The sequence below is a fragment of the Peromyscus eremicus genome, chromosome 6 (genome assembly GCF_949786415.1).
Source record: "Peromyscus eremicus chromosome 6, PerEre_H2_v1, whole genome shotgun sequence".
Taxonomy (NCBI): Eukaryota; Metazoa; Chordata; class Mammalia; order Rodentia; family Cricetidae; genus Peromyscus; species Peromyscus eremicus.
The window spans coordinates 62,861,658-62,880,473 of record NC_081421.1 but is presented as its reverse complement, the minus strand read 5'-3'; the positions used below and the strand labels follow the sequence as shown (position 1 = coordinate 62,880,473).

General features: G+C 50.9%; 2 protein-coding genes across 2 annotated transcripts in view; one reads left to right on the top strand and one right to left on the bottom strand.

Moving 5' to 3' along the window:
- Positions 1–63: 63 nt before the first annotated feature.
- On the top strand, positions 64–1,712 carry Rxfp4 (relaxin family peptide/INSL5 receptor 4). Its single transcript, XM_059264792.1, has one exon. The coding sequence runs from the start codon at positions 320–322 to the stop codon at positions 1,565–1,567; it is 1,248 nt and encodes a 415-aa protein (XP_059120775.1). The 5' UTR covers positions 64–319; the 3' UTR covers positions 1,568–1,712.
- A 5,232-nt stretch (positions 1,713–6,944) lies between these two features.
- Positions 6,945–18,816, bottom strand: part of Arhgef2 (Rho/Rac guanine nucleotide exchange factor 2) — a 19,801-nt gene continuing 7,929 nt past the window's right edge. Inside the window, 14 exon segments of the mRNA XM_059266533.1 lie at positions 6,945–7,721; positions 8,505–8,688; positions 9,502–9,954; positions 10,139–10,189; positions 10,397–10,432; positions 10,567–10,634; positions 10,750–10,866; positions 11,212–11,412; positions 13,555–13,622; positions 15,066–15,235; positions 16,223–16,299; positions 18,093–18,210; positions 18,212–18,342; positions 18,493–18,649. Of these exon segments, the coding sequence (XP_059122516.1) occupies positions 7,648–7,721; positions 8,505–8,688; positions 9,502–9,954; positions 10,139–10,189; positions 10,397–10,432; positions 10,567–10,634; positions 10,750–10,866; positions 11,212–11,412; positions 13,555–13,622; positions 15,066–15,235; positions 16,223–16,299; positions 18,093–18,210; positions 18,212–18,342; positions 18,493–18,649 (1,905 nt within the window). The 3' untranslated portion in view covers positions 6,945–7,647.

Genomic DNA, 18,816 nt, shown 5'->3' with positions numbered 1-18,816 from the left:
GTTTGCTTGTCACTCCAGACACCTCTAGTTTCTCCCTTTTCCTCTGTTATGCACATATTTGCAGAGTGGAAATGTCCGTCCCTTGTGCTGCCCCACCCAGCACTGTTGTCCAACAGGGAAGAGGTAGGCTGTTCTACCCACACCCCTCCCTCTTAGGTGTGAGCATGGGCAGGGGCTCCTGCACCTTAAAGCTCCAGACCAACACCCAGATTCCAAGTCCTTCTGCTCTCCTGCTGAGACTGCTGTGGCGCCTGCCAGTCCAGCAGACAGACACTCGCTGGCTCCCCTGCTCTGCTCCAGCAACCTCCGATGCCTTGTGATGGCCACATCCAATTCTTCTGCCTCTCTGCCCACCCTCTTCTGGGTCAATGGCTCTGGAGACAGCGTGCTGAATACTGATGGTGCCGCAATGCCCGTCCAGTTCCTTGCTCTGAGGATCATAGTTGCCCTGGCCTATGGACTTGTAGGTATCATCGGCTTGCTGGGAAATTTGGCTGTACTGTGGGTGCTAAGTAACTGTGCTCAGCGTGCGCCTGGCCCACCTTCTGACACCTTTGTCTTCAGCCTGGCTCTGGCAGACCTGGGGCTGGCCCTCACTCTCCCTTTCTGGGCAACTGAGTCAGCACTGGACTTCCACTGGCCTTTTGGAAGCACCCTCTGCAAGATAGTCCTGACGACCACCGTCCTCAACATCTACGCCAGCATCTTCCTCATCACCGCGCTGAGTGTGGCCAGATACTGGGTGGTGGCCATGGCTGTGGGACCAGGCAGTCACCTCTCTGTCTTCTGGGCCCGGGTGGTCACCCTGGCAGTGTGGGTGGCAGCCGCCCTGGTGACTGTACCCACAGCAATCTTTGGGGCTGAGGGTGAGTTGTGGGGCGTGCGCCTCTGCCTTCTGCGTTTCCCCAGCAAATACTGGCTGGGGGCATACCAGCTGCAGAGGGTAGTTCTGGCCTTTATTGTGCCCTTGGGCGTCATCACCACCAGCTACCTGCTGCTGCTGGCCTTTCTACAGCGTCAGCCGCGATGCAGGCCTCGACAGTGGCAGGACAGCCGAGTGGTGGCCCGCTCTGTCCGGATCCTGGTGGCTTCCTTCATCCTCTGCTGGCTTCCCAACCATGTGGTCACCCTCTGGGGTATTCTGGTCAAGTTTGACCTGGTGCCCTGGGACAGCACTTTCTACATCATCCATACTTACGTCTTTCCTGTCACCACCTGCTTGGCACACAGCAGCAGCTGCCTCAACCCTGTGCTCTACTGTCTCCTCCGGCGCAAACCTCGGCAGGTTCTGGTCAGCTCCCTCAGGGATCTTTGGTCAAGACCGTGGCCCCAGACCAAGGCCTGTGTGGAGCAAGTGGCCCTCAAGGAGGTAGGTGGGAGATGGGTAGCCAGCACCCAGGAGAGAGAGAGTGGCCCTTCTACAACACGCAGAAACACAAAGGGACACCTGGATGAAGGATGCAACCTGGACACTCCCTTTTCTGAGATCTACCGGGGGCATAACCCACAGGTTCTGGGGAGAAGCTGCTCTCTCTGCCAGGCTGCAGGGTCCCCAGGAAAAGTCTGATCTTTGATCATCAGCTCTGGTCAGGACCTAGAAGCTGGAGCCCAGGCAAAGGTGGGCGTGGCAAAGCTTGTCTCTAGAGATGGCAGAGAGAAACAGAATAAAACTCTGGATTATCCACAGACTCTCTTGACCTTTCATGCCAGTACAGCACAGCGTAACTTCCTGTATGGGGTCTAGACTAACAGGTCAGAAATCGGTTCTCCCTGTCCCACTCCCTTCAGAACAGGGTATCCATCATGCCTCTTTGGTACCAAAACCAAAAATGCCTTCTCTGGCCAATCAGATGTACCCACAGAAAGGACGCAGAGCCTCCCTTTTGCTGCAGGAAGATGCCAGGATGGGGCTTGCTGGACCTGTCAGGAGGTACTGGATGTGTAGCCAGGTGAGAACAGTGAATAGACCTGTCTTCACCTATCAAGGATTGAAGGGAGACAATTACAAGGGAGAGCCACGGTGAGGTGGACAGAGGTGAGAGGTGCGGAAGAGGTCAGGAGGATCAGACCCAAGAATCAGAAACCAGAGGCTAGTTACTCTCAGTAGCCTGCCAGAGCTCGTGGGTGTGAACCTTCCCCTCAGGCAAATCACCTCCGTACATCAGTTTTCTTCTTTTTTTTTAATATTGGAGACAGGGTCACATGTAACTCAGGTTGGCCTCAAACTATGTAGCTGAGGGTAGCTTTGAACTCTAATTTTGATCCCAAATGCTAAAATTATAGGCATGGGCCAACACATTTAGCTTTTTTGGTTTTGTTTTGCTTTCCAAGACAGGGTTTCTCTGTACAACAGCCCTGGCTGCCCTTGAACTCACTGTAGATCAGGTTGGCCTCAAAGTCACAGAGATCCATCTGCCTCTACCTCCCAAGTGCTAAGATCAAAGATGTGTGCCACCACCACCCAGCTATGTTTAGCCTTTTTAGTTCAGCTTATTCTTGCCTCCTTTTTCTCCCTTTGTGTGTGTATGTGTGTGTACATTTGTGTGTTGACACTTGCATATGTGGATGCCAGAGGTTTCTTCTTCAACCTCTCTCTCTCTCTCTCTCTCTCTCTCTCTCTCTCTCTCTCTCTCTCTCTCTCTCTCTCTCTCTCTTAAAAACAGGGTCATACTATGTAGCCCTACTGACCTGGAACTCACTATGTAGACCAGAGATCCACCTGCCTGTACTTCCCAAGGGCTGGGATTACCAGCATGTGCCACCACACCTTGTTCTTTGAAAAATTACACTTGGTGGGGCAAGGAGACATGCTACACACTCGTGAAAGCAGAGGACAGCATAGAGGCTGGTCTCTCTTTCTACCATCTGAGATTCAGGGATTGAGTTTATATTATCAAGCTTGGTGGCAAGGACCTCTACCTGTTGAAGTATTTTGTTTTTGGTTTTTGTGTGTGCCTGCACGAATATTAATTTGTTGGGTTTTTTTAATATATAATTTATTTTTAGCTTATGTGCAGTGGTGTTTTGCCTGCATATGTGTCTGTGTGAGGGTGTCAGATCCCCTGGAACTGGAGTTACAGACAGCTGTGAGCTGCCATATGGGTGCTGGGAATTGAACCTGGATCCTATGGGAGAGCAGCCAGTGCTCTTAACCACTGAGTTCTCTCCAGCAGTTCAAGCAATTTTCTAAACCCTCCACATGCTTTTCTTTAGAGACAAGATTTCTCTATGTGGCCATGGCTGTGCTGGAAACTACTCTGTAGACCAGGCTGACTTTGAATTCAGAGATCCACTGTCTCCTGAGTATTGAGATTAAAGGTGTGTGCCATAGCATGGGGTGCTAGGAACCAGATTCAGGTCCTGTGGAAGATCAGCAAGCACTCTTGACTGCCAAGCTAGCTCTCCAGCCCCGTTCTACTTTTGAGAAATGGTCTCTCAATGTCCTTGAAGCTGAGCTATTGGCCTGACTGGCTGAGCAGTGAGATTCAGCTGCTGCTGTACCTGGTTTTTAATGTGAGTGCCAGGGACCATACTCAGGTCCTCATGGCTGTATGGCAAGTACTATATTGAGCCATCTATTCAATTCAGCCCTATGTGTGTGCACGTATGTGCGTGTGTGCGCGCGCGCGCGCAGTGGCTCAGATTGGACTCCAACTCAATATGTAGCCAACGCTGGCCTTGAACTCCCGATTCTCTTGTCTTTCCCTCCCAAGTATTGCGGTTATAGATGGGGGCTGCCATGCCCAGCTTTCTTTCATTTTTCTAGAGGCTGGGAATTGTATCTTAGTTGATGGAGTGCTTGTCTAATCCCTTAAGTTCAAGATCTTCCTAAACTACATGAAGAGTCCAGGACCCGCTCGGGCAGGAGACTATCTCAAAGGTGAAAGGCTAGTGAGGATTCACTATTATTTGCATATTATTGTGACTATTATTGGCATCTTCCATGTAAAATGGAAAGGAGGAAATAAGGACCGCTGAGAGACAGGCACAGGGGAGCCGTCCAGGTCTGGTCTATTATTTTACATGTCCTGGTGTGTGGAGTATAATGAAAGTCTCACATAAAAAAAGATCTGGTCATGCATACCCACACATGCACACCATCGACACACATACAGAATAAAAAATAATTTTTAAAGGAGAAGCAAGATGGCACAGCAGGGAAAATACTTGGCACACAAGCCTGGCAGCCTGCGTTGAACTGCCAAATCCACATAAAGGTGGACCGAGAGGCCTAAGTATGCGAAGTTGTTCTCTTAACTTCCACACATATGCTCTGACATGCACATCACCACACACACGAACACTTCCTAAAATTAGAAACAATAACCAAAGAAAATACAGGGAGAGAGCTGTGGGTAAAGTGTTTGGAACAAATGTGCTGAGTCCCTGACTTCAGTCCAGGATCTAGCATCCAATGTAAAAACACACCGGATACAGTGGTCCTGGGCAGGAGGAAGACGGGAGAATCCCTGAGACTCACTGGCCACTCTAGCCAAATCAGCAAGCTTCAGTGACATACTCAGAAACCCAGGTGAAGAGCAGCCAAGGATGAAACCAACATCAAGCTCTTAAAAGAGACAGACACTAACTAAAGGGTTAGTCCTTCAAAGCCCCCTTTCCAAGTGTCCTCTGAGCACAGGGTCCCCTTTGGTTCCATCTTCATTTAAAACCGTAATGACCTAAATCGTTCATCAGGAAGGATCTTGCTGGGGGCTGCTTCCGGAATGAAGGGGAAGCAGCAGATGGATGGAGGTCCTACTCCGTCTGCTCCCTTCAGGACCAGGCTCTGGGGATGCTTTGTAACCAGGATATGACCAGCCACTCCAAACCCCAGAATGGCAGCACCCTGTGGAGGGGAAGCCACAATGCCTCCAGGCGCCACTCCGTTCCACCCGGTTACCCAGAAGCTTTGAAGAGTCGCCCAACTCACAACATATTAAAGGATGGGAACGAGGTTTAATTAGCCTCTTGATGTTTAATTTCCTCTTTTTGATAATGTTTAAACTGGCTCCAAAATGCCAGGTCTATTCCTAGCCATTCAGGAAGGTGGGAAATCCTCCCCTACCTAAGCATTCTTCCTCCTGCCCCAGCAGCGCCTCTAATGGCCTGGCTGGGGCCGGATATTGACTTCTCTGGGGGCATCTGCTTTACAGATCCCCGGGGGTAAATATTGACAAAACCAACTCAACTAACTGCGTGCAGCCCTACTTTTGATGGAGAAGGATGGAGGAAAGAAGGATGTGGTGATGGAGAGCTGAGTACCCAGACTTGGAGCCTCCTCAAAGGGGGCAGTATGGTTTAGGCAAGGAGCTGACCCCTGGCTGCCAGAACACACTGTCACAGAGGTTTGAAATGGCAGCAGAGGAGACAGCAATTAAGACTTCAGGGTCAGAGAGCAGGGTTAGGGAGGGGGAAGACCTAGGGACCGATGATGACAGGAGGGTGGGACTGGCTCGGGGCTGATGATGAGATAGAATTATGGTAATAAGGCAGCAGAAGCAAGCCAGCTTCTCGGAACTCATACTCTGGGACTCAGTCTCCAGGGTCCAGGCTTTTCCCCTGGGCCCTCTGGAGAATGTTGGGACACGGTATTCCTTTTCCCTGACTCTACCACAGTCTCTTCTACTTGCCCTTTGCCTGCTTAGTGCTGCCCGGAACACGGCTACTGAGCCATCAGGATGCTTGAAACTGTGTGCGGCTGCTGGTCAGGCAGAGGGACAGAGCAGAGGGAGCTGAGGGCTGGCTTCGTGGCCTGGCAACGTTTTGCACCCATTGTGTAAAAGAAAAACACCAGAGGCTGGGCATACTGGCTCATGCCTGTAATTCCAACATTTGGGAGGCTGAGGCAAGGGGGATGATGTGAGTCCAAGGCCAGCCTGGGCTTCACTGCAAGACCTTGTCTCAAAAATAATAATAAAGGAAATAAATAAACATATAAAACCATTCCTACGGCCCAAGAATCCCGTGATTGGATGGAAAGGGCCTCGTGAGGGCCAGAGGCTGACAGCATGGAGGGTGCTGGTAGCTCCTCAAAGCCTGCTGCCCATGCAATTTCAATTCTCCTTTTTCGTCGGGGTCCTGAGACCCTTCTCCTCACCCTACCTCACAGCGCGTGGGGGTGTGCATGCACTGACCCTGCCCCGTGGCCAAAGTGTGGGGCCTAGAAACAGGAAGCGGGATGAGCGAAAACCAAGAACTGAAACCAGTTACTGCCTTTCCACTGGGCAGCGTGCACAGGCTGCTCCTCTGAGAACTCAGCCCTGGGCTCTGACACTGTGGGAATGAACTGCGGGGAGGAGGGGGCAGGAACCAGAGGGGTGGCGAGGGCCAGATGTGCTGTCCAAGCACAGCATACAAATGAGATGCAAACGACCTTTCTAATATTGGAGTCACTAACGGCCCCTGGAGCCTGAGTGCTACTTCATTTCCATCCATCCTTGTAATTCTGAGACTTTTAACAAGGGTTTGGGCAATTTTTTGTGTTTTTTTTCCCATGCCCTCTTCAGTGAGGTAGTGGCAGCCCCTTCACAGAAACCCGTGGTCACTGCCTGGCTGCAGGCACCGCAATCCTCAGAATGGGCCATTGAGACAGCACCTCGTGCATTTCAGGTCTTTAATGTTTCCCTGCTCCGGCCTTTGCTCTCTTTGTTGCTGTGTCTGTCTGTCTTTTTTTTTTTTTTTTTTTTTTTAACAAATCGGCAGACAAATGGCTATTGCTGGTCGGTATTAGGGTTGCATTCAACCCCTCCCCCCCAGTCTTGCTTACGTTTCAACCGTAGTTGCCATGGTGGGAGATGAGGTGAGGGTTCGTAGAGGTTTCCCAACCCACCTTGGAGCTTCTTTCAAATGGCTGAGGAAGAATTCCGAATAGGAGCCCCATGAATGTAGGTGAAAGAAGTCACCGTCTCCCCAACTCCTCAAGTTCAAAGACATGGAGCTAGAAGTGCCTACAATCTTCTTTTAAAAATATAAAACACGTGCAGTTGGCTTTGGTACAAAAAAGAAAAGAAAACAGAAACAAAACATTCTGGTCCCTGTGGGTTTTTCCTCCCCTACCCCAATACATCATGGCCACCCTAGCCTCCGCTCCATCAACTCCAAGGAGCCAGTTTCCATGGAGGATGAAGAGAAGGAAGAACAGCAGGAGGAGGCTGAGGAGAGTGGGGCAAGGGACACGATCCTACCCACAGCCCTCCTCAAAGGGCAGTAGGTTCTGTGGCCACAGACGGGTGTCGCTGGAGTGGGTGTCAGGCTGGAGCCAACAGCGGTGTGGCTGAGCCTAAGCATACCCCAGTGGTGCTGAAGGAAGGGCCCTCTGGTCCCTATGGCTTGGTTCCCATGTCCCTGGTCCTTAAAAATCTCACCCTCCCCCCACAACCAATAAACAATAAATAAATAATTTTTCCTAAGTAGAGGGAAGAAGGCATGAAAAATTGGCATCTGTGGTGTAGCTCTTGGATGCCACCAGGGGTGCTGTGGCCTCTAAATCCCCAGTCCCACGTGGCCCCAGGTATCCAAGGATCCCAGGAGCTGGTAAGGACAGTCAGCAGTTCTTTCAAGATTCCCTCATTATTGGCAGATGGAGTTCCCAAGGTTTGCCCCCTTTACTCTTCTTCAGTGGGGCACCAGGAAGGGGGCGGGGTCCCCTTAGCTGTCTGAAGCCATAGGCTCGCCGTCTCGGCTTTCTGTCTCCTCGGGGATGTCCTGCATTCGGGTGAAGTCTGGAGGGTGACAGACAGGGTGGAGGTGATGAGTGAGCGGGACCTCCCATAAGGAGTAGCTCATACAAAAAGGCCCCTACGAGACATGGGTGGGGGGTGGGGCCTCTGAGCACCCCGGTGGGTCGACCCCTCGGCAGCAAAGTCACCATTCTAACGTGAAACTCTAAGCTATTCGATTGTTTCATGTTTCCTTACCATTAGGATGTGGCAGTCTTTAAACCGACTTACTATAAAATGGATTTCTATTTGTAAGGTTGAGAGTTACCAACCAACTGGAAAACCTGCTTCTTGTTTGGTTTTTCGAAACAGCCTTTCTCTGTGTGACAGTCCTGGCTGTCCTGTCCTGGAACTCGCTTTGTAGAACAGGCTGGCCTCGAACTCACAGAGATCCGCCTGGCTCTGCCTCCCGAGTGCTGGGATTAAAGGCGTGCGCCACCACCGCCCGGCAAAACTGCTTCTTAAAAGAGTTTTACTACTCTGGGTGGTGATGGTGCATGTCTTTGATCCCAGTACTTGGGAGGCAGAAGCAGGTGCATCTCTGAATTTGAGGCCAGCCTGGTCTACAGAGGAAGTTCCAGGACAGCCAGGGCTACACAGAGAAACTCTGTCTCGAAAAACAAAAAAAACAAACCAACAACAACAACAACAAAAAAAGAGTTCTACCACCCACTTGTCATCACACAGAGCAGGAAGCCTTCCCAGGATGTCCCAGAATCACTGAACCTCAGGAGTCACCGTCCCAAGGGCTTGGACCCAGACCCCACGACCCCACCAAGGTCTCACCTCGTGGACTGTGGGGTGGAGACAAGCGGCTACTGCCTTCCTCCTCACTGCCAGTGTCAGGGTCACTGCTGTCCTGCAGCCGCTCCTCGGGGCTACCAAGCTCCTGCCTCTCTCGGTCTTCGAAGGGTCGGTGGAGGGAACGAACAGTCACAGGCAAATCCAGGCGGTCATGGCCTCGACTGGGCTACGGAACACAGAAGCACAAGTCCAGGGGATGAGCTGTGTGAAGACTGCAGGCACTGGTGGGCTAGGGCAGTGAGCCCAGGGCCCCCAAGACACCTCATCTCTTGAGGTTCACCAATGACCCCCCCATCAGTAGATCCACCAACTGGTTCTCCTCTCAGTGAGATAACCGCCATATTGTTTGCCTCCAACACCCATCTCTATCTATATCTGCTGGGCCCAGCTGGTTCTCCAGCCTCAGCCTTCACATGCAAGGCCTCCAGGTATAATAATGCCCACAGTGCCCCACATAGACTACCAGAGGAAATCTTCGGAGAACAGAGCATATTTGTTTGTTGGAAGTGCTGGAGATCTGCATAAGCCTTTGCCCCTGAACTTGCCTTAAATGTCTTTGCAGTTTAACTAGTATGTTTTTGTCTGAATGTGTGGGCACTCCTGTATATGGAGGAAGCCAGAGGTCTACCTCAGGGGTCATGCTTTAAGAGTAATTCACCTTGTTTTATGAGACAGGTCTACTATTGGCTTGGAAATCATCAAAGAGACTAGGCTGGTTAGCCAGAGAGCTGAGAGGATGAACTTGGCTCTGCCTCCCCTTCTCTGGGATGGTGAGCCTGTACCATCAGGCTTTGAACAAAGGTTCCCACGTATGGCAAGCATTTTACCAACTGAGACATTCCCACAGCCCAGCTCGTAGAGGCATTCCAATCTGTTGTCTGCTGTCACTTGGGGTGAAATCCCCAACAACTAAGCGTCCCTCAGGTTCTGCAGGGTCTTACGTTCATGAGAGCCACTGCACTGCTGTGGGCAGCCTTACCTGAGGGGGATTGAAGCTCAAATAGAGAGCGTCGCCTGCTGGAAGGCTGCGGCGCCGAGGGTCCAGAGGCCTGCGTGCCCAGGGGGCCTCGGCTGGAAGTGGCTCACTTTGGCCCAGGGCTGCCAGCTGTCGCCGGGCCTCTTCAGCCTCCCGCTCCAGGAGGGCCCGGGCTTGCTCGCTCTCTCGGAGGCGCGCCTCCAGGCTGCCGGCTTCAGTGGCCCTCTCCTCACCCAGGCGCCGGCAGCGCCGCAGCTCTTCCTGGAGCAGGGTGTGTTGCCGCTGCAGCAGCGCCAGCTCTGTGGCCTGCTTCTCGGGAGCCACAGGAGCAGCCACAGCCCGGCCGGCGTGGCCGGCGTCACCGTCCCGAGAGTTGGCTCGGGATAGCTTTTCCCACCGTTCAGGACCCTCGGGGAATCGGGCTTCCATCAAAGTGTCCTGCTGGGCCACAGCAGCCTGAGGATGGGATGAGGCCAAAGGGTGTTTCAGAAGCTATTTCCACCTACCTCTCTCTCAATCCCGGGCACCCAGAGAGCTTGGCTTGGGGGAGTACAGAGGCCTGTCAGGATGCCTGTCACCTACACGGACACCTCTGGCTGACTCCTCCCCTTCTTCCCCATTCCAGCCCTTGCTCACTGACCTGAAGGCCATGTAGAAGTCCATAGAGATTGACCAATCGCTGTAAGGCCTCCTGTGGACAGAGCAAAGGATGGATGATTAGTGCCCAAGCTTAGGATGAGATAAGTGGCCAGCAGCCATCAGGAGGGTGGGGAAACAATAACGTCGTACATAGAAACACAGGGACAGATGCCCCCCTAAATCACCTAAACTGGGCTATGATTTCTCAGATAGAGAGCATCTTCCCTGTATCTCCTCTACCACAGAATTCCCATCTCACCTCCTGGGGTGACCTCAACTGATTTCCGTTCCGATCCTGTAGAAATGGACAAGGGTGGAGTCAGCAGGCACAGACAGACCTGGGGGCTGTCCCCAGCAGCTTTCTACTGAAGATCCACAGGCCAGCTGTGCCCTTCCTCTGGCCACTCCCCAGTTCCCGCAAGAACCTACCTTCTGGCTGGAATCTGAGTCTGCTCTACAGAGCTCGATGGAGCCATTGAAGGTTCTGGCCTCTCCATCTGTTGCAGAAGAGAGGAGGGGGAGGAGGAGCAGAGCACACTTACTTCCTCAGCGACCTGTAACCCCCTCCCTTCTCTACTCACGCCCACCTTGCTTTCAGGCCCCTGTACTCACTGGCAGTGACCCCAGGACTGGTGTTACCACCGTCAGATTCCAAAGGTAAAGCTGGTTCTCGGGGTGTCAAAAGCAGGTCAGCACCAGGCCCCACCAGTAAGTCTTTCAGACTTTCCACTGAGAGGAAAGAGGAGGAGGTGGGGTCAGGAGACAAAGCACCCTGACCACGGAGCATGTAGGGAGTCCACAGCTGGGTAGCGGGGTTTCAGTCAGTCACGTGGCATCCAAGGGACATCCAAGATGCCCAAGGGGCCAGCAGAGCCTGCCAGGCGGAGAGGCAGCCAACGGCAGTCGGATCTCTTCCCTGCTCTTCCCAGGAACTGGACCAGGACAAACCCTCAGGGGCCTTTCTGGGTTGTGGGTTTGACAGGGCCCTGGTCTAGGGCCTCATTATGTGCTGCTGAGGGAAGAGCCCCGACTCCTCAGTAGGAGAGCCCCGACTCCTCAGTAGGAGAGCCTCACCTTCTCGGATGGCATCTCGTAACAGCCGCTCGCCTCGAGGGGACTCAAGGGACTCAGAACGGAAAAGGCCCCTGGGCAGGGCGGGCAGGGGCATCCCACTAACACCATCCTCTTCTGCCTGGAAGTGGGTCATCTCAGCAAACAGCCCAACCTTCTCCTGTAGCAGCTCCACCAGCGCCCGGTCCTTCTGCTGAAGCTCCACTGTGGACGGGAACAGGTAAGTGTGGAAGGAAAGGCCCAGGACCCAAAGAGCCCGTGGAGGGGCAGCCCAGGGGGGAGGGCCAGCCCAGGGGGGAGGGGCAGCATGGGCAGAGGGGCAGGACTTAATTTTGGGCTTGGAGCATCCTCTCGACTCCCTGCCCCCAAAAAACCTTTGTGTGTGTGATGTAAATCATTGTTACTTTGTTTATAAAAATCTGTGAATAGTTTCAGGAAAAAAAAAAATCTGTGAATAATTTTGAAAAAAAAAATTGTGAATACCACAGCGGTCGTGGCGCACGCCTTTAATCCCAGCGCTCGGGAAGCAGAGGCAGGAGGATCTCTGTGAGTTCGAGGCCAGCCTGGTCTACAGAGGGAGTTCCAGGACAGCCAGGGCTACACAGAGAAACCCTGTTTCAGGGGGGGAAAAAAACCTAAAATAAAACAACAAAATCTGTGAATCAGGGGTCTGGCTGCCCACGTCATTCTTTCCATGCTCCTCTAGAGCACATGGAGAAGTTTCATTAGGCCACCTGCTCCCTGCTCCCTGAGCAAGTGTGCGTCCCAGAGTGACTCGCAGTTAGACAAAGCTACATGACTAACTTCAGGCCTTTGTTTTTTTTGAGACAAGCCCTCATGTGGCTAAGGCTGGCCTCAGACTCCATATGTAGTTGAGGATGACCTCTGTGGTGGTTTGGATGAGTTGTTCCCCACCAGGCTTGGGAATCTGATTATTTAGTCCCCACTTGGCTACTTGGGAAGGGTTAGGAGGTGGAGCCTTGCTGGAAGAAGCGTGTCACTGGAGGCAGGCTCTGGAGTTTCGAAAGACTCAAATTCTCAGCTGGTACAGCTGTCTTGTCTGGCAGCTGCTGTTCCCACCATTATGAACCCTAGCTCTCTGGAACTGTAATCCCCAAAGAAATCCTTTCTTTGAATTGCCTTGGTCATGGTGTTTTATCACAGCAATAGAAACGTAGCTAAAACAACCTGGCCTTAGCACTACCCTCCAAATGCTGGGATATCAAGTGTGCTCTCATTAAAAAAAAAAATTGTTTAACCTTTCTTTTTTTTTGTTTTGTTTTGTTTTGTTTTGTTTTGTTTTGTTTTTCGAGACAGGGTTTCTCTGTGTAGCTTTGCGCCTTTCCTGGAACTCACTTGGTAGCCCAGGCTGGCCTCGAACTCACAGAGATCCACCTGGCTCTGCCTCCCGAGTGCTGGGATTAAAGGCGTGCGCCACCACCGCCCGGCTTAACCTTTCTTTTGTTGTTATTGTTGGGGTGTTTTTGTTTGTTTCTGAGACAGGGTTTCTCTGTGTATAATAGCCCTGATTGTCCTGGAACTCAATTTGTAGACCAGTCTAGCCTCGAACTCAGAAATCCACCTGACTTTGCCACCCAAGTGCTGGGATTGAAAGTGTGCACCACCAAGCCTGGCATTAACCTTTCTTTTTATGCACATGGGTGTTTTGCCTGCACGTACGTCTATGCACCATGTGCATGCAGTGCCCTCAGAGGCCAGAAGAGGGCACTAGATGCCCTTGGGACATATCGATATTAGATTTTACTTTATTTTATTTTATTTATTTATTTTGGTTTTTCGAGACAGAGTTTCTCTGTGTAGTTTTGGTGCCTGTCTTGGATCTTACTCTATAGACCAGGCTGGCCTCGAACTCACAGAGATCCACCTGGCTCTGCCTCCCGAGTGCTGGGATTAAAGGTGTGCGCCACCGCCGCCCGGCAAGATTTTATATTTTATATATCTATTGCACTAATCTCACAAAACGTAGCATACACTTCATATTGTTTTAAACCTTAGACCTCTATCAGCCCACGTGAAGGTTTGATTTTTTTTCCTAAGATTTATTTATTTTTATTTTATGTGTCTAAGAGTTTTGCCCGCATGTACACATGTGCACCACGCACGTGACCAGGGTGGCCAGAAGTCATTAGGTCTTGGAACAGGAGTTACAGACAATTATAAGTCACTAAGTGGGTACTGAGACCCGAACCTGGGTTCTCTGAAACAAGATGTCAGTGCTTCTAACCTCTGAGCCCCCTGGTCAGCCTGCCTCTCCTCTTTTCCAGAGTTGCATAGTATTCTGTATGGATATGCCATAAATCAATGCCCTCCCTGGAGGGAACTTACTCTTAATCCTCCGGAGGTAGGCCTCATCCTCCGTCTCGATCAGAGGGAAGTCTTCCCTAGAGGGGCATCTGCAGAAGGACAAAGGGACAGGCTGAGTGTGTGGGAGACCCCGGGAAGCAGCCTCCCGTCCTTTGCACACATTCTACAGGACCCCCTCCGAGAGAGATGCTGCCTCTCACACTGTGGCTTTATTCACTCCTTAAACCCGTTTCCCCAACCTGTCACTGTCTACTACCCCTACAGCTTGTAAAGGTCATAAAAAGCCTGCGCTGAGGACGCGGCTCTGGGCCTAGCACACACAAGGTCCCACATTCAATCTCTAACTTAAAAAAAAAAAAAGTTGGGGCTGGAGAGATGGCTCAGAGGTTAAGAGCACTGAATGTTCTTCCAGAGGTCCTGAGTTCAATTCCCAGCAACCACATGGTGGCTCACAACCATCTGTAATGAGATCTGGCGCCCTCTTCTGTATACATAATGAATAAATAAATCTTTAAAAAAAAAAAAAAAAAGTTCATTCTGTAGTCTTTAAGAACTCATTTAGTGGTGGCGCACGCCTTTAATCCCAGCACTTGGGAGGCAGAGCCAGGTGGATCTCTGTGAGTTTGAGGCCAGCCTGGGCTACCAAGTGAGTTCCAGGAAAGGCACAAAGCTACACAGAGAAACCCTGTCTCGAAAAAAAACCAAAAAAAAACAAAAAAAAAAAACAAAAACAAAAACAAAAAAACCCCAAAAAACTCATTTAGTCAACTCTTTGTTGTTAGTAGTGTTTCCAGCTTCTGGGGCTCTACAGGTCCCCACACCTGATTTATGTGGTGGTGGGGACAGAACCCAGGGCTTCCTGAATGCTAGGTGAGAACTCTATCAGTTTGGCTACATCACTGACTCTGTGGCAGTTTTGTTAAGACCTCAGCCTTCTTAGGCACCGAGGCTGGTCTTTAACTCGGAGCCTTTCTGCCTCCACTTCCCAGGAACTGGGGTTTAGGTGTTCATGCCACACCAGGCTCTTCTCAACATTTTCTGCCTGAGCTTATACTTTTTCTCCATTGCAAGTGGACGCTCCAGTGGCTGCCCTCAGGGTTTCTGCTTTAGCACAACAGATTTACGTCTGGCATCTGCTGTGTGGAGTTTATGGATAAACCGTAGTCAACTCATTAGTATCAATGCTTCAATTATCCTATTCTTTCACGTGTAGAAAGTGAAGATAAAATGTAACAACCCAATTAAGAGCCTTCTTCCTACTGCCAGTGATGTCAGTGCGGCTGACATCATCACTGGCTGGTAGGTACGCCACCATGTAAGAGCGCTACATAACCACTTGCCGGCTCGGAATACTATGAGGGATAGCAGGGTTGTCCAAACATAAACTGTAACTTCACGTATCTTTCTATCTTGGTTCATCTTGTCTTTCTCCAGCCTCTGCCCCAGCCTCTGGCCATGGCTTCTGTTCCCAGGGAGTACTCTGCCTAGGACCTGAGGCCATATGTACACACAGGCAGCAGGCACACACTCACACGCGCACGCTCTGCTGAATGACACGAATCCAGGTACTACGGTCATCTCGGGACGCTGTGTGCACCTCATACATCTCGGGCGGGGCGGCACTAATCAAAAACATCCCTTTCGCCTGGTTGGCAATGTCTCTTACGATCAGATTCTGTAAGGATACCACCGAAGGCTTGTCCTGTCAGGGAAAAGGAAGAATTAAGACTAGGAATCCTAACCCTTAATGTCTTGGTGTCCAGTCCTAGAATACCAAAAGGATTGAAGATGATGCTGTACGTACAAGAGCCCAGGCATCAGTACCAGCCAAGATTTAGTGCACGGGAGACCCTTGATTCCCTCCTCTACTGTTCTGCCTCTCTCTCTCCCTCCCTCCCTCCCTCTCTCTCTCTCTCTCTTCCCCCCTCCCTCCCTCTCTCTCTCTCTTCCCCCTCCCTCCCCCCCTCCTGTCTCTCTCTCCCCCCTGGGGCTCAGTATGTAACCTAACCTCGTGTTGAACTATGTAGCCGAGGATGCCCTCACAGTTGCACTCTTCATGCCTCTGCTTCCCCAGTACTGGGATTATAGGCTTCCGCCTGCTTTGCCTTTTTTGTTGTTTTGGTTTTTTAAGACAGGGTCTCACTATGTGACCCTTGACTGGCTTGGAACATGCTACGTAGACTAGGCTAGGCTTCAACTCAGAAATCTACCTGCCTCTGCTCAGAAATCTACCTGCCTCTGCCTACCAAGCGCTGGGATTAAAGGTGTGCTCTACCATTCCATGGTAGAGTTAACTTATTTATTTATTTATTTATTTATTTATTTATTTATTTATTTATTTATTTATTTTAAGGGTGGTCTCATACAGTTTAAGCTAGACTTGAACTCACCATGTGGCTGAGGATGACCTTGAACTCCTGATCATCCTGTCTCTAACTTCCAAGTGCTGCTATTATAGGCAGGTACCACTGTACCTGGCTTCTAAATTTTATCTTCATCATCTACAAAATGATGCTAATGATGGGCTTCCTCCACAGGATAAGCATGCCTATGTACAGTGGTAATACCTGGGAGCTCCTCTTACTTTTTATTATACAGAACTAACAGCTCTAACAGGCATTTGACTCCGTAAGTCTTTCCCGGGCCTGGTAAGAAGAGCAATGGGTGAGAGAACAGAAGGAAAGCTCACCAGGGCAGGAAAGATGTACTTCTGGTCCTTTTCCTGGAGAAACACTAGCACATCTGTCATCAGCAGCATCAGCACATCTGGCCAAGATACAAAGTTGGGAAATGGTCAGCACTAAAGGCTCAAAGCAACTGTTTACCTCCTCCCTGAGGACCAGGTTTACCTTATCAGGTGGTGTTTCCCAGCATCCTCCTGGTTTCTATTCCCTCCAGTTATTTCCTTCATCTTTCATGACCTATGACCTTCTCATTCTCTCTCTCTCTCTCTCTCTCTCTCTCTCTCTCTCTCTCTCTCTCTCTCTCTCTCTCGTGTGTGTGTGTGTGTGTGTGTGTGTGTGTGTGTGTGTGTGTGTGTGTGTGTTTTCAAGACAAGGTTATCTTGGCTGTCCTGGAACTCACTCTGTAGACCAGGCTGGCCTCTGCCTCCAGAGTGCTGGGATTAAAAGTGCACAGTTGTAGGATTCCCGGAAGAAGAAGGGTTGTGTTGTAAGCTTTTAATCCCCATGTCCAGCATCTGACTAACACAGAACCTTTTTAGGCATTACTCTATATTTATTTATTTATTTGTTTGTTTATTTATTGGCTTTTTGAAACAGGGTTTCTCTGTATTTCCAGTTGTCCTAGAACTCACTTTGTAGACCAGGCTGGTCTCAAACTCACAGAGATCCACCTGCCTCTGCCTCCCAATTGCTAAAGGCATGCACCACCACCACCTGGCAAAATTTATTCATTTTTATTTTATGTACATTGGTGTTTTTGCCTGCATGTATGTCTGTATGAAGATGGTGGATCCCCTGGAACTCGATATACAGATAGTTGTCAGCTGCTGTGTGGGTGCAGGAAACTGAACCCAGGTTCTCTGGAAGAGCAGCCAGTGCTCTTAACCACTGAGCCATCTTCCTAGGCCCCCCTTTTTAGATATTCTAATGAGCTGACATAGCCCTGCTTCTTACTTTTTGCACAGGAAAGGGACACAGTTAGTTTCCCTCCAGTAAAGCAGGACTGAAAGGCCATCCGTCGCCCATCACCTTTGACTAATCTCATCTCTAACCCCAGCAATCCCTGCTTCACTTTCTTCTGCCCCACTTCCAGGTTCTCAGATCCTCTGGGTCCTGCACTCAGAGGAAGGGAGGATCCAAAGACCGAGTCTGTAAAGACCTGAATGCTGTAGTCAAGAACACACAGTCACCCTTCGCCTGTGGGGATTTTACTAAACTGTGGACACAGAAGGGGAAGGCTTTTGCTAATCGCTCAGAAATAGAGCTCTCCAGCCTTGCTATTTTTAACCCTCAATGCTTTATATTCTTAGCTGCTGCGTGGGAGGGATGGGAAGGAGAGAAATGGATGGAGGAAAAAGCCTGGTAAAGGCCGACAGTACCCAGGCCTAGGAGCAGGAATTTCACAGCACAGGTGGAATTCCATATGGGCTCTGGCTTTGGGTACCCCCATCCTTCACCTCTAAAACCAAAGTTTAGAGCTGCTAATTTCTTGTCCTTATTTGCGTGCAAGGACTTTACCAGTGTAGATAAGTTCTAATAAGTGAGCCTGTGGAAGAGCACCCTGACCCCGCAACATAGTCCTGTAGTCTGCTCTCTCTCTTCCAACCTCCCTGTTCACACTCTGGCTGCAGGAATCCTTTCTGATCCATGTCCCTATGCCCCTTTGATTAGGACAGGTGTTTCAGATCACAGCAATGAATGCATTCCAATAAAGAAGTCCCCGCTGGCCCATGCGGTCAAATGCAGTTACCTCTTTCTTTCCCTCCTGAATCTCACCCTTGGTGAAAGGCTGTAAAAATAGTTCCAAATGTGGCTGTAAATTCCACTCAGATTACCTAACTATGACTTACTAGGTCTGCCAAGAGGGCCACTGACCTTTGAAGCGACCTGTGGCTGTCTTCCAGAGCAGGCAGCCATCGTGGATGAGTTTTCGCCGCAGAAGCTCCTCTCGGCCGAAAGGGCCCTTGCCAGGCACAGGGGTCTGGGCCCGAGGGGTCCATTCGGTTGTAGATCTCCTGCAGGCGGGCCCCTTTCTCCAGCTCGTGCACATCCTGGTCCACATTGGACAGCAGCTCCTTCACCAGGCCTAGCGCTGCGGTCAGGTCTTGGTGTTCTTCCTCAATCCCTGGCGCCACCGGAGGTCCCGCATGAGAGAAGGTGTAACTGGTGTCATCCCAACCCAATTCTACCTGAGACTGCTCAGAGCTCCCCACCCGCCCCACGCTGTTTCCCTTGATGTCCCTAGGCAGGCCCTGCCTTCCACGCTCTTCCTCACCGTGAGAATGCTGGAGGATCCGGTTGATGAGCACTGGATATTTGGTGATCCGCTGAGTCACCAGCAGAATGCACTCCTGAACCCCATGGCGCTTCAACACAGCTGAGCGGGTCACTTTCTGTAAGAGACAGAAAGATTGGGAGCCCAAGCTCTGAAGCTGCCCATCCCCCCACCCTCCACCCCAGCATCTGCCCCATGCTGGCCTGCGTAGACAGCTTCTGGAAATGGGGAAGAGAATGTCACAGATCTGTGGTGATGACCAAATCAATAGGACATGACAACTAGTCCAGTACTGTCTTGCCCAGCGAGGGGTGGCTATTGACA